Source organism: Cupressus sempervirens, chromosome 8 (assembly GCF_028749045.1).
Source record: "Cupressus sempervirens isolate cs-2001-9-10 chromosome 8, ASM2874904v1, whole genome shotgun sequence".
NCBI classification, from domain to species: domain Eukaryota; kingdom Viridiplantae; phylum Streptophyta; class Pinopsida; order Cupressales; family Cupressaceae; genus Cupressus; species Cupressus sempervirens.
Genome location: NC_143125.1, coordinates 252,882,145 through 252,896,701, shown reverse-complemented (window position 1 = coordinate 252,896,701; position 14,557 = coordinate 252,882,145). Strand labels below are relative to the sequence as shown.

The window sequence follows — 14,557 nt, the reverse complement described above, 5'->3', positions numbered from 1 at the left end:
AGTCTGTCAAATCAGGAATTGAAACTCAACCCCAAAAATTAGTACAAGATTACTCCTCTTGAAGAATAGAATATTTAGTCCACCAACCATTAGCAGATAAAAAATTTAAACATTCAACACGAATCGTCTTAAACAAAGGGATCCCGCAGGTGTTTAAATTGTTGCTAATTTTTTATATTATTTTGGGTACAAACAAAAGTTATATAAATGAAAACAAATAAAGCCACTATATTGAAATAATAAAAATAGAATTTCAAAAAAGTTCAAACAGACTGCCACATAGATATAAAAGCTCCTAAAACTAGTGGAGGAAACTTTCAAACACTTTATCTATATTTTAAAGAAAGAAAGAGATCAATGTTGTAGCAGCGTTTTTCTAATTCCTTAGAAAAGGCGTTTGAGTTAGTCTAAGGCCCTTCAATGGGACCGCTTGTTAGATATTGATTGATTTCATAAAAAACAGTATTTATGTAAGTTGTGCACAGTTCCAGCAGCTTTGTATCACGTTCAGCATGCAACTAATATAAAACATGAGAGAAGCTATACAATATATTTTAATTGTTAAACGTTATGGTCTTTAAACTTTTCTGTTTCTCTGCTGGATTGCTAATTCCTAAATTAAGCACTTATATCAAGTCATTGGAATTAATACGCACCTGCTCTACAAAATTGCGAATCTGATCACGCCACAAATCCACTGAATACACAAGCTCACTTGCCCACGGCTCCGCTTGTGGACCAAAACCCCAATACTTGGTATCTTCACAAGGTGCGGGATCTGTTTCTCTGACCGGAGGTGCGGGATCTTCACAAGGCAGCGACCTACCTTGGCCTAGAAAATCAACAGACCAGACCCTAAAATTCCTTCCGAGATCACGTAATTGGTTTTCATAATGAAAGGATCCCACGCCGAATCCTGGCAAAAACAACACTGCCGGAGCCCCGACATTCTGAGATCCTGCCTTCTCATAATTCACTATCCATTTATGTTTCCACTCCCACGAACCACTCGTGATACTAGAAGCGTTGTTCCCATCTGGTAGGCCAGGAATCTGAATCACCGAGGAGGGCTTAGTTTTCATAACAGCGAGATCTCTGCCTATTTTCTCGCCCACACTTTCCTCTTGAAAAAGACAATCATCATCAATCAATGGCTCCATGGAAGAAATTGAAGACCCAAAAGCCAAGGGATGTTCATTGAACTGTACTGCAGTACTGTCATTCTCATCTACCAAATACGGTTTTCTGGTCTCTTCATCGGGATCTCCTTTAAGACGCCCTTTAGCACTTGCTACAAGAGGTCTGTATCTTAACCTATGCCTCTTACTGATATTTCTCTTGAAAAGCGCTCCCGGGAGTTTGCATAGCTTTAAACTCTTACTAATCCTTGAATGTTGAAAATTTAAGGGGATAAAGGCCACTGGAGCATAACGACTGCAAGCCACCGTCTCCATAGGCGAGGAAAATCTCAGATTACAATTCAACATTTACGAGCATTAATCCCTCAGTATCTATTTCAACAAAAATGCCACCTTCTAGTTCCACTTCACCGAGATATATCTTGTCCGAAGAAATTTAATTCCAAAACATCCGGCTTCCGAGGCCCACTGGTGAGTTTGGGATTAAGAAGTAAAGCTTGCGGGATTCGAACGCGATACGTCGCAGAGTCAGTGGTCTAGAGTATTCGTGCACGCAAGTAACCAGAGGATCAATGTGTGCAGAGATCGCGGGCCACGTGTCAGTGCCTCGCTGAATTAACAGGCTTACGTGGCTAATGAAGGCCTCCTTAATGAAGTGTCGATGGGGAATTATTAAAAGGAGCCCTGCACGCAACATGTGTTTGGGTCAGGTGTACCTATCCGCGAAAATTAGGGTTCAATTGGGCCCTCCCCTTTGAAATATAATTGAAGAGGAATCCATGGATTTAGGAAGAGGATTATTCAACAAATTGAATGATGGGTCAATAAAATTTTAGCCTCATTTCTAATTTTAAGCTTATAGGCTTAAATGTAGGAGTTTTGTGTGAGGGTCAGCTTTAGTACGAAAAATCAAATAGAGTTCTATTTAATACAAGAGCATATAATATAATAGTTTTGTGAATTTTATGAATGATAATAATAGATATTCAATATTGACAATAATAATACAATTCTTTTTGAACAATTCTATTAAATGTTTAAAAATAAAAAATAAAATAAGAATTTTTTTTGTTTTCATTATTAGTTATTTAGGTATAAATAGTGTGTTTTTTAAATATAAAGCGACCAAAACAAGGGGGTCGGCCCTTACAAACAAAAAGTTGGCAACCAGCACACTGCTAGCAAAAACAAGTAGATGGCAGTCACTGCATCAGAGAACTATGCTATCAACCAAAAAATGAACAACTAATAGAGAGTCATCTATATTAACTCGAAAACTATAGTACTAAACATACTATGATTGTTCAACATATAAACTGTTGGCATAACCAAACCAACCCACCCCGAAACCAGCACACGATCATTTACACCTACCAGAGTATCATCTATTCTAATTCTAAAGACTATAGCACTAAACATACTATTAAAGTTTAGAATATAAAACTATTGGCATAAACAAGCCAACCCAAGTCTGAGAATAAGTTGTAGACTAGCAAACCAGGTAGCAGCATTAAAAAAAAAAAAATTAGCGCTAAAAAGCCCCTAGAGACTACCATATTATTTCTCATCCTTATCTTTTCCTTTCCTAGCCAAAAGCACCTCAACCCAATCTTCAGCAAGAAACTTATATAGAAGCTTGTTGTCCTCCATGTCTAGTCCCGTCTCGTCCTTCTCCTACTCCAATAATTGGAGGGTAGTAATAGCAGCATGGGTTACCTTCAATGCAAATTTAGAGGAGTAAAACCCATCCTCTAAGAATTTGACCCTTTTCTCCATTTGTGCATTCTTCTCATTATGTTCCTTCTCTTTCTCCTTGTTTTCTTTCTACATTCTTATGTGTCTCCTTAGTCTTTGTCAATGGTTGGTTCTCATCCTACAAAACCTGAGGGTTAGTAAAAACATTGGTTTTTTCCTTTGTCGGGGAGGAGATGGTGATAGGGGAGGTATCCACTTTATTGTTGTCCTCATAGAAGGTAATAGGTTGCAAGGAAAAAATCGTCGTCACATGTGTAGTCTCTATGGTATTGACATTACCAGCAGACGCTCGGGTATTGTTGTATTTCCACTTCCCGCCAAAATTCGCATTTTATATTGCCCTTCTCGCCTTCGATATGCCCATATTCAAATACCCGTGGAGATATTAGAATTACCAATGTTTTAAACCTTATAATATATTCTTACGACCCGCGAGTTTCTGGTTGTCAGATCATCTGAGATCAGCGAAGGGCGCTATCTCTCTATGGCGGAATTGCGCGAGGATTATATCAGCGACATCGCGCCCAATTGACACGCATCTGGTGAACCCGACGAGCGAGCTACAACGGAGGGCGGGTCGGGAAAGTTTCTCGACGCTGCAGGCGTTATGGCGCTATCGCACGCCGATCGGAAAATCTCCATGGCGACATAGCGCCCGGCGGAGATGCTCACGTCGGCGGGCAAGTCACGTTGCCGAAAAAATGTTGCGGCGGTCGGGTAAAGGTTGGCGGGCCAGAGAAGATAAACAGCGAGAACTTCAGGCAAAACATTGGGCCCCATTATGTACCTCATCTGCCCAGTTGGCAGAGCCCGGTGCCACAGCAGCGAATCAGAAGGGACCACACACGGATAGGGACATGTCATCGGTTGGGTGCTATGGCGCTATGGGAATTTAACCTCGATTTTCCCATAGCGACATGGCGCCTGGTCGACACGTGGTCACCCCTGTGAGGCCAAGTCGCAAGTTTTCCTGGTGGTGTTTCATTGGGCGAGTAAGGAACCACCACGTGTAACCAGGCCAGAATTTCTGACAGCACAGCTAGCACAGCCGGCTTTAAGATCTTCCCCGACAGATCAGGGCTGATCGACGGCAGGCGCCATCGCGTTATGGCAAAGCTGCAAGTTTCTTATCATGGCAACATAGCGCCCGTGTGCCGCGTGTCCTGGTGGGACCAATTTCATGCAGCCGAGGATTGAACGACCGACGGACCAACAGGAGGACACCACGTATTAGCGGGCCCGGTGAGTCAATAGAAATGGAGGGTTACGGGAGGTCAAGTTCTGTGACCGTCAGATTAGAAGAGATCGGCGGCAGGCGCCATCTCACCATGGTGAAGCTACGAGTTTTTTATCATGGCAACATAGTGCCCATTTACCACGTGTCATTCAGGTGCGGTGTGGATGCTGAGGTGTCACCAGATACAATGGTCCCGGCGTAAAGACAGCACAGAGCACGACGAGTCTTCGTGATCGTTGGATGGAGACAGATCTACGACTGGCACTGCCTCGCCATCGGGAACTGCTCAGACTTTAGCATCAACGACATAGCGCCCATGCGCCACGTGTCCTGGCGAGGTTGCATTTCATGCCGCTAGAAGTAGTTAGGGTTGGATGATCGACAAACCAACGGACAGATGCCACGTATCCGCGGGCCCCGTGAATCAATAGAAATGGAAGGTCGCGAGAAGTCAGATCTGTGACCGTCAGATCAGGGCCGATCGACGGCAGGCGCCATCGCGTTATGGCGAAGCTGCAAGATTTTTACCATGGCGACATCGCGCCCAATTGACGCGTGTCGGTGGGGTTAGGTCTCGTCGGATGCATCACTGAGGTGGCGCCGATTCGGATGGGCCCAGTCGCAGGAAGGAGGGTCCACGGCGAATCAGAAACAACCATGTGTGCCGAGTCAGAACACAGATATGTCGAGGGGCCAAATTTCTTGATACGACCAGCGCATTAAGGGGTGGGTTCTCCACCATCAGATCTGCAGAAATCTAGGGTCGGCGTTATCTCGCCATAGAGGAACTGCGCGGATTTTACAATGGCGAGTTAGCACTCGGAGGACACGTGTCCCCGCGGGTCCGGTTAGCTAACGGTTGGCGGTTAGCGGTTATTGTAACCGTCGCAGTCGTGACAATATTTAAAGGTGGCGCGGTCAGTCCGATGAAGGTGGTCAACCGCGGAAGGACTCTCCAGGTGGCAAAACAAAGAGATACAATTGGCCCGCGTGGCCTAGTCGACATAGAAGAAGCCTGGTCGACTGATAGGCTAGGTCGATTCATGAACCAAGAAGCAGAGATGATCGACGTTATCTTGCGATCTGATCTTCGCGATCATTTCTGACCTGCTAGGAATAAATGCAAGATATAAGGACACTCCACCCATTCAGTCGGCTCATCTACCCTGTCAGGGAATGTTGTGGCACCGTTCTGTCTCCTCCGGGCTCCTTCTCAGAAGGATATGATATTTCTTGGTATGCAAGTCAAGATTCAATCAGATCTCCGATTGGATTTTCAGTATGGAGTTAATGCCAGTAGGTGAGAAGTGAATGTAATGCAGAAATCTTCAGTTATGCCTGAGCTATAAAGGCAATTTTGTGATCTATTCTTGGGGGACTCTTCCTGATTTTCTCTGCTACTACTTGCAGACTTGCAGTGTAAAATCCCTTTGCCTTTGAGCCATGTAATACCCTGTATCATCTCTTTCAGCCATCAGTGTGCATGAGCATCATTTTGCCTCCCATTGGTGTATTGTTGAGATCAGCGATCTGCATACTGTATCTATCTTTGGCCTATTGGATAATTTACAAGTGAAATCCCCTTTTCCTGGTGTCATTCAGTTGGTCCTCTAATCTGTATGTGATTATTGATCGATATAAGTCTGGATGTGTATGACTTTTGTATGTTACCCTGGTTTTGTAGTGTATATATGGGCAGGAATGAGTCTGAACACTCTGTTTTGGTGCATCACCGCCTTAGATTAGACTAGGTAGATTTGCTTTAACGCTCTCTTTCTCCCTTTCCCTTCTGAGAATAGATAGGTGCGCCCTGACAGTAAGAGGAAGCCGGCCTTCTACGGAGACTCAACCTCGTAGTTCAAGTCCCACAGCTTGGAGGTTGTTTCCATGTTTCACTAGGTTGTCCTCGCGCATAGGCCTTGGACAAGGGTGCAAACCTAAGTGACAACAGGTATTATCAACAAAATTTTCACTTTTTTCTTTCTCCTCATTCCCCATTTCTCTCTTGGGGTTAGAATGTTTCTCCTCCTCCAGCTCTCTTTCATTGTTCTCAGAACTCTCCTCTTCTGCCTCCTCGACCCTAAATCTATTTGCCTTATGTTTATACCTTGCCTATGTTTTGGCTAACCTACCTAACCTTCTCCTACCCTTTCCTCCCTCCTCCTGTGAATCCCCAATGTCCACCTCCACTTTTTGATTTTTTTACTATCCTTTTGTTCAAAAACCATGTTTGGGTTTTTCTTTTTCTTATTAACCCTACTAGGGGAAGGGTGTGGCATGTGGATTCTAGTTCCAGTGCTGGTACTCGGCAAGGAATTCTAATGGTGGTGTTGATTATTAACAACAACAACCCTAGGGGGATAGAGGGCAAGATGAAACTGGTAAAGTCTAAAAATCATACCCTGGTAGATGATAGTGAAATTATTACCCTTCCTTCTCTTCTCCCTAACATCACTTATCATGTCCTCAAGGGAATGTAACAGAAAGAACGAAATGCAAATAAAGTCTCTATTTCTAAAATGGTTCAGTAGGGGGAAGTGATAATAATAATAAACTCCAAACCTGCCTCGAGCATGAGGTACTTCTTGATCACCAGACATACATCATCCCAAGGAGTTGGTAGCTTATCCCTCTGAAAGCCTCCCCTATAGCGAACAAGTTCTTCATCCTCGGCAAAAATACTATTCATGTTGGCCTCATTTTCTATTTTCGTAACCTTCTTCCATTTCTTCCCTTTCATGGACAACCCAAGGGTCATCGCAATACCATCCTCACTTACTTGGAACATGATACCATTTATGGTTACCCTGCGGTCATTCCACCCATTCACAAATCGAAGAGCACAATTTTCGTCATAACTTGCCATTACCTACATATAAGGAAGAAAGCCCCCTTTTTTTAACAGGAACTAGGTCGCCATCCTATCCTTAAAATTTTCTATCTTTGTTGGCTCTAATCAATTCAAATCTCCACCGATTTCTTCCCCACTAATTCCTGATCCCCCAACCTCAATAATTTGCATATGAACCTTCTTGCCCTCAAGCTTGCTGCCAACAGGGATATTTTTTTGATGTTCAAAATAAAATCTATAGGGTTTTTAAACATCCTACAAGCAAGTTTTCTAGGTGCTTCAAAATCCCATACATTTTCATTATGTGATTCATGTGTACTTAGCATCATAACTCTAACATCCCTAAAATCTATGACAATATTAGTAATGATATTTTTGTATTTTCAAAAAGAAAATATTTTGAATTTTGCATTATATTACCATAATTGTGAAGTAACTCTTGCCTCAAATTGCATATATTTATTATCCAATCTGTACGACAGTGTCTCCTCATCATTCCCTTATACTTTTTAATAAATTTAGCAAACTTCACCTTCCTAGATATGATACTGCCAAATTTGGCACTAATCTTTATTTGTTTAGCCATGCTCAATTTTTGCTCCTCCCCCCACCGCCTTTTCTTGCAAATCAGGGCCTTAATCTCCTCCTTTAGGATATCCATGCTACTCCAACACGTCATTTCCTTTAACTCAAAACCCATGACAGTAGTGACATCTGCCACCATATTACCTTCTATGTATATGTGTTGCAACTGGACTTTTTCCATCCCATTTAGGATATGTCTAATATTCGTGACAATATTTTGGATATTCCAACCTGGCTGAGAGATTCCCTTCGCCATATCAATTATTAATTTAGAATCACCTTCTATAGTTATTTCCCTTATTTGCATTTCACTAATCAATTATAGGCCCTAAAATAGAGCCATTGATTCAGCCATATTATTACTTCCTTCACCAATTTTTCCAGAATAGACTAGCAGTGCTTCACCATTTCCATTCCTTAGCACTCCACCCGTCACCCCAACTCCCTCTCTTGTAGCACCATCAAAGTTTAATTTAAGTTGTGTTATTGTTGGTGGTTTCCATCTTGTCTGTTGCCTCTTTATTGCCTTAGAGTTATCAAAATGATTAAAATTCCAATGAATACCCCATCTTTTTGCTATTTGGCATTCTTTCCTTCCTTGTTCTTCCTTTGGTACCTTACATTTGGCAATCATTATATTTTCTTTTAGCAGTTTCTCCATAATTCCCATAACTACCTCCTTAGGCCTTTTCTCTCCCTAAAAGATTCTATTATTTCTTTCCTTCCAAATGTGCTAGCAAATGTATGGTGGGACAATTCTCCATAGGAATACCATCTTGGAGTGATAAAAGGGACAGTACCAATTTTCCACAAATTGACTCATATTTTCCTTCAACACCCAACATAGTCCAAATTTTTCCCACACCAGCAACTAGATCGTTAGAGCATACGGGCATTCAAGGAAAAGTTGAGAGATATTCTCCTCTTTTTCTTTGCAAAGATAACATTGTTTGTGATATAAAAACCCCTTTTTTCATATTGTCCAATATTACTATCTTACCATGTTGAATAGTCCACTAGAAGAAGTTGATTTTGGGCAGAAGATTACTAATCCAGACTTTACGCCATATTGTGGGAAAAAAGTCTTTACAGAAGAGGAGTTTGTAAGTAGATTTGATAGTATAATGGCCTCTAGAGGTTGTATCCCACACCACTTTATCCTCCTGTATTAGAATTGGGAGTCTTTGAGCTTCTATCAACTCTTTCAATTTTTTAAGAAGTTGGATATCCTTCTGGAGACATGTATCTTTTTGTAATTTCTTCTACTTCCTTCTAGGGTCAATATAATCCATCACTCTGAACCCCACCTCTACCTTCAATGTTTCAATTAGTCTTCTAAGTTTGATGTAAACCAGTGGTTCCCCCCCATCCAATTATCCTCCCAAAACCCAATGTTTTGCCCACTACCCATAATCCACCTCACCCCTTCCCTTGCTATACCTCTACTTTTGACAATATTCATCCATATTTTGGATCCTCCTAGGAGGTCGTTGTTAAAAAGATTATGAGTGAATAGGGAGTTAGATACATATTTAGCTTTCATGATATTGCTCCAATCCATGTTGTTTTCTCCCAGCCTCCATCCAACTTTAGCAAGAAAGGCTTTATTCAAATTTCTAAGTCTCCTCACTCCCAAACCCCCCCTCTCTGGTTTGCAAACATCCTCCTACTTGACTAGATTCAATTTGTTCTTTTCCTCTATTGCTAACCAAATAAAATTCCTTAGTATTCTCTCAATTATGTCTGCCATGTTTTGGTTTATTTTAAAAAGGGATAGAAAGTGAATTGGAATGCCCTGGAAAGCCGCATAGAGTAGCTGAAGTTTTCTAGCATTAATGAGAATTTTCCCTTTCCATCCTGCCAGCTTTTTTGAATTCTTTCAACAATGGTATTCCATAAGTCATTTGTTACCTCATTAGTGGTTAAGGGTAAACCAAGATAAGTACCTGGGAGGTTAGCCAACTGACAGCCTAAAATGTTCCTAATCTTCCTCTACATAAAAACATCGATGTTAAAAAAAAATAAAGTTTACTTTTAGAGTAATTTATTTACTAACCTGAGTTGTCTTTGTAGTTTCTAAGGATACTCTTCCATGCTTTGGCTTCCACTATAGAGGATTCTACAAAAAGAAAAGTGTCATTTACAAATTTTTGTAACACTTTAGTTTCAACAGCAATGGCAAGTTTAATACCTTCTACACAGCCTGTATTTTCCAATTTGGAAAATAATCTCCCCGACACCTCTGCCACCATAATAAAGAGGCTGGGAGATAGCAAGTCTCCTTTCCTTAATCCTCCCCCCAATTCAAAATTACCCCAAGGAGATCCATTTAGTAGGACTGCATACTAGATAGTACTCACCATCATCTTAATAAGGTTTATGACCTTTTCATTAAACCCCACTCTTTCAAGAACATCATAAAGGGAGTCCCATCTTACCTTATCATACACCTTAGATACATCCAGCTTGAAGGCCATACCAGGTATTTTATTTTTCTCCATTGAATGTATGATCTCATGAGTGGTTATCGCAGCATCCAGGATTTGTCTTCCTGGCACAAAACCCTTTTGTGGTGTTCCTATAATGTTCTTCAAGAAGGACTTAATCCTATTGACCATTACTTTAGCAAAAACCTTATAAACTATGTTACAAAGGCTTATAGGTCTGAAGTCCAGGAGACTTGTGGGTGTCGGAGTCTTAGGGACCAAAGCAATAAAAGTCTTATTTATCCTTTTTAGCATCTTCCCTGTTTTAAAGAAATCTCTGGTAGTCCAAAGCAGCTCATTTTTAATAACCTCCCAGAATTGCTGGAAAAATGATGGGGGGAAACCATCAGGTCTCGGGGCCTTGTAATATTTCATAGAAAACACAACCCGTTTCACTTCCTCCTCCGTGATGTTTCCTAGAATGTTATTATTTTCCACTTCTCCTAGCACTTGTGGGATCATATTTATCAAACTTCTTCTTATTACTTGATTTCCTATTCTATTTCCTTTTTATAAGCCTTGCTAAAGTACTCCACAACATGTCTTCCCATCTCCTCCTGGTCCTTATATTCTATTCCCCCTTATCCTTCCAACCTGTTGATTGTGTTTCTTCTTTTATGGTTTGAGGCCAATATGTGAAAAAAAGTAGTGTTCCTGTCCCCCTCAATTAACCATTAAACTCTCGATCTTTGCTTCCAAAATATTTTCTCTCTCAAAATGATGTCCTTCCATTTTTTATGTGCTCTTCTTCTTCTTGTGTAGCTTCTTCCAAATTATTACCCTTAGCAATCTCCCCCTGCAATTTTTTAAGTTTTTCCTCCACTTCTCCTTTGACTTTGAACAAATCTCCAAAGGAACTCTTAGCCCAGCCCTTAACATTTCTCCATATAATATCTAACTTTTGAGTTAGTTTGTACGTTGCAGTATCGTCTATCCTTATGTTCCACCATTCTTGGATTCAATTTTTGAATTCCAGGTGGGATTCCCACATTATTTCATACCTGAAAGGTTTTGGACCTTCTTTCATACCATCATCCCAATGAAAGATTAAAGGGGAATGGTCAAAAGCAGTTCTTGTGAGGTTCTCCAGAAGGGAATCACTTAGTCGATTCGAGTTCCCCATCACCATCAGTCTATCCAGACTTACTTGAATGAGATCACTTCTTTTTCTATTATTAGTCCAGGTGAATGGGTTCCCTCTCAAATCTACATCAATTAAATCCATTTTCCCCATAAAATCATGAAGATCTTGCAAGCTTTCAAGGCAATTTCTATTTCCACCCAAATTTTATGAATGGTAGAGGGGGGTATTAAAATCTCCCTTACACATCATCTGTTTATTCTTCACAATGCCCATTATCCTTTCCAGCTTTCCATATGTTTCTTTTCTCCCTATCTTATTATTAGTAGCATAGGTATTGATAAGCCCCCATCTTTGATTACTAGTTTGGAACTCAGTTATTAGAAAAATTGTCTTTCCATATCTCAAACCCAGTCATAGAACACAAGTTCCACATGGTAGCAATACCCCCTGAGGCTCTATCAGCATCCATATGCATGAAGGCAGCCACAGGCCAAACATGACTCACTAGTTTATCAAAATTAGAACTAGACATTTTGATTTCTTGGATTAACACACAATCAACCTTTTCCTGGAATATACACTGTTTTAAAGCATATTGTTTTTGTGGTTTATTTAGCCCCCTTAAGTTCCAAGAAAGAAATTTCATTTCTTACCTCTTGTTACAATCTCCAGTGTAAGTTGCTTACCACTGGCCACGTCCCTTGTTGCTTGTTTTGTCCTGGTTGCTCTGCTGCTTGGTCTTCCAACTGTACCACAAGTTCCTAAATCTGGTTCCCCCCCCCCCTTTTCTTCCTTTTTTGAACTTCCCATTCCTCATTATCACCCGCTTGTGAGGAAGTGGGGCTTAGTTCTTTTTCAGCTTTATCTAAACTTGCCATCACTTTTGCTGCTATCTCCATTGGAGAGGCCTTCATTATTCTTAGAGGGGTGCATAACCTCTTCTAGGTAACATAGTCAACAAACTTGTGTTCCTGTAAGCCCTTGCTTCTCAAACTTGCTGGAGAACTAGGAAGGGAGTGGTGTACCACTATTTCACCTTCCTCCATCATCTCGCCTTCCTGGGGTCCCCCCAAAGGTGGCCTTATTAATTCCTCTATCTCACATCTAAATAGATACTCTTCCATTTTCTTCTTTTCTTCTAAAGTTTCCCCCTCTTCGAGTTTACTTAGCCCCCCAAACCCTATGACAGGGGTATCTTGTACCTTGTTAGCCTCCAAGATTTGAGTGCCAGCAACAAACTCCTCCAGTCTTGGAGCTTCCAAGGATTCCCCTATTGTTTCTTTTATGATTCCTAGGGATCCTTCTTTTTGTTTCTCCTTCTATAGTTAGGCTTTATAGTCCACAATAACATGCCCAAATTGTCCACACTTTTGACAAAAAAGTCCCACATTCTCATATTCTATAGGTTGGTATTTCTCTCCCCATTTAGTTTATAGAGTGACCACAGTCAGGAGAGCTCGATTTAATGCCACATTCACACAAAATCTGACATACATCAGTCTAGATTTTTGCATTGTCACCATGTCCATAGTAACAAGATGATCGAAGGAATTCCCTATTTACGTTAGAATCTTCTCATCCTAGAATTCAAGGGTTAACCTAGGTAGCCTTACCTAGATAGGAGTTATCTTGTTGAGCTCTACACTAGTGTCAAATCCCACGTGCCAGCTTGTTAAGGCAAGGCAATGCTTTCCATAATACAAAGTTCTCAAAAGTATTAAATTGATATCCTCCTTCGTAGTGAATTTGAAACAAAAAAGGCAGCTTGGCATTGCAAAAATACCAACGCTTCCCTTAATCTTCCATTTTTGACCTACCCACTTTCAAACCATCTCTATTATGGGTCTGAAGGCAAAAAATCTACCAACTACACATAGTTTGAGGCTAGAAGTAACATTGTCCAACAAAGTATCTGGAAGGGAGATCACTGACCCATTAGCACTATGTGCAATCTTGGGATCCTCCATTGAATATCTAGCCACATTGGTATCCACAAGTGCATTCTTTCATCCTCTGAGGGTCCCATCCGTCAGCTTTTTTCCGTCTTCCACAAGATCACAACAAGTTTTCCATTTCCCAAGGGGGTAGGGCCAGAGGATGTCTTCCTCTCCACTTCTACATCCCCACACCAATTTTTCGGGACATCCAAATCCCTGTGCAGGGTTAACACCATCTAAAAGTCCAAGCATGGTGGAGGGTCAGGAGGCTCAAGGCCCGCCATGAGACTGAATTCAAATTTTGAAAAGGAGCAGCAATGGGCAACAGAGTTGCAGAGTGCAGTGTCATAAATAATGTGTTAGTACTTGCTAGTTTAAGATTTTACAAGGTTGGCATGATTCAAATAGAGTTTTGATAAAAACAAGTATTTGAATAGGATGGTAATAGTATTGTAATCCATTGTCCAAAAAAATAAACTATCAAAATTTTATATATATCATAGATAGAATAAGAATTATCTAAGATAGAATAGATCATTTGAATTCAAAAGTACCATCTTTTCTCTATTAATGTTTATTATTTCTCATATTATTTTTCCTAAAATAGGTGTCTATTTCTTTTTTCTAACACAAAACACTAGTACATCTTGGCAAATATGTGACTACGTGACTAAAACATTTAGTCACACCACTAAAAATTTTAGTTACATGACTAAAACTAATCACATTCTAATATTTCTCTGTCATTTATAGGCATAAGTGACTAATTTGCTCACTGGGTAAAATAACAAGATCAAGCAAACATAAATGACTAAATAGACTACCAAATAAACGACTCAATAAGTGACTGGATAATTAGTCACCAAAACACAAGTGACTGAATAGACTACTAAATAAATGACTGAAAAATAGACACTGATAATTAGTCATTTGCACTTTCTCTCTTCCTTTGCTCTAAGATCTATTCATTAATGGATTAGGTTAATTTTATTTTCCATAACTCATTCATGGCCCTTGGACCTTCTCTTACTCATACTAATCATGGTAGTACTTTGCATCTTCCCAGATACATGATACTTTGTTAAAGGGCTTGAAAAAATTTATTTAGCATTTTTGCGCTCTTTGACAATATTACAAACTAATTCAATTTTCTTCTAAGAGGTATATCAATAAATGGGTGGATTAATTTTTTTTTTTCTTAATTTCTAGTTGTCTTCTAGTTATATTACTCATTTGGATTCTTAATTGTTTATTCCACTACTCACATCTAAAAGAATTATATATTCATAATGTACAACAATTGGTGAAGGCTTTGCAAATGGGGTTGCAAGTAAGGTGAGTTTAACCCATGCATGAAGGAAATTCCATAATTAATTAGGTGCGCTCAAGCTGGACTAGTACTGAGATGGGTGACCTCCTAAAAGTCCTAGTGCAACACCTCTCCGAGAATCACCTAGATCCACTGAGTGCTAAGTGTTACATT

At 40.3% G+C, this 14,557-nt stretch overlaps 1 protein-coding gene across 1 annotated transcript in view; it reads right to left on the bottom strand.

Annotated features, from left to right (window-relative positions):
• The window catches only part of PPH (pheophytinase), a 50,441-nt gene extending 48,612 nt beyond the window's left edge, over nt 1–1,829 (bottom strand). Inside the window, exon 1 of the mRNA XM_089797371.1 lies at nt 657–1,829. Coding sequence (XP_089653497.1) covers nt 657–1,487 — 831 coding nt within the window. The 5' untranslated portion in view covers nt 1,488–1,829. The remainder of the gene's footprint in view (nt 1–656) is intronic.
• Nucleotides 1,830–14,557: the final 12,728 nt, after the last annotated feature.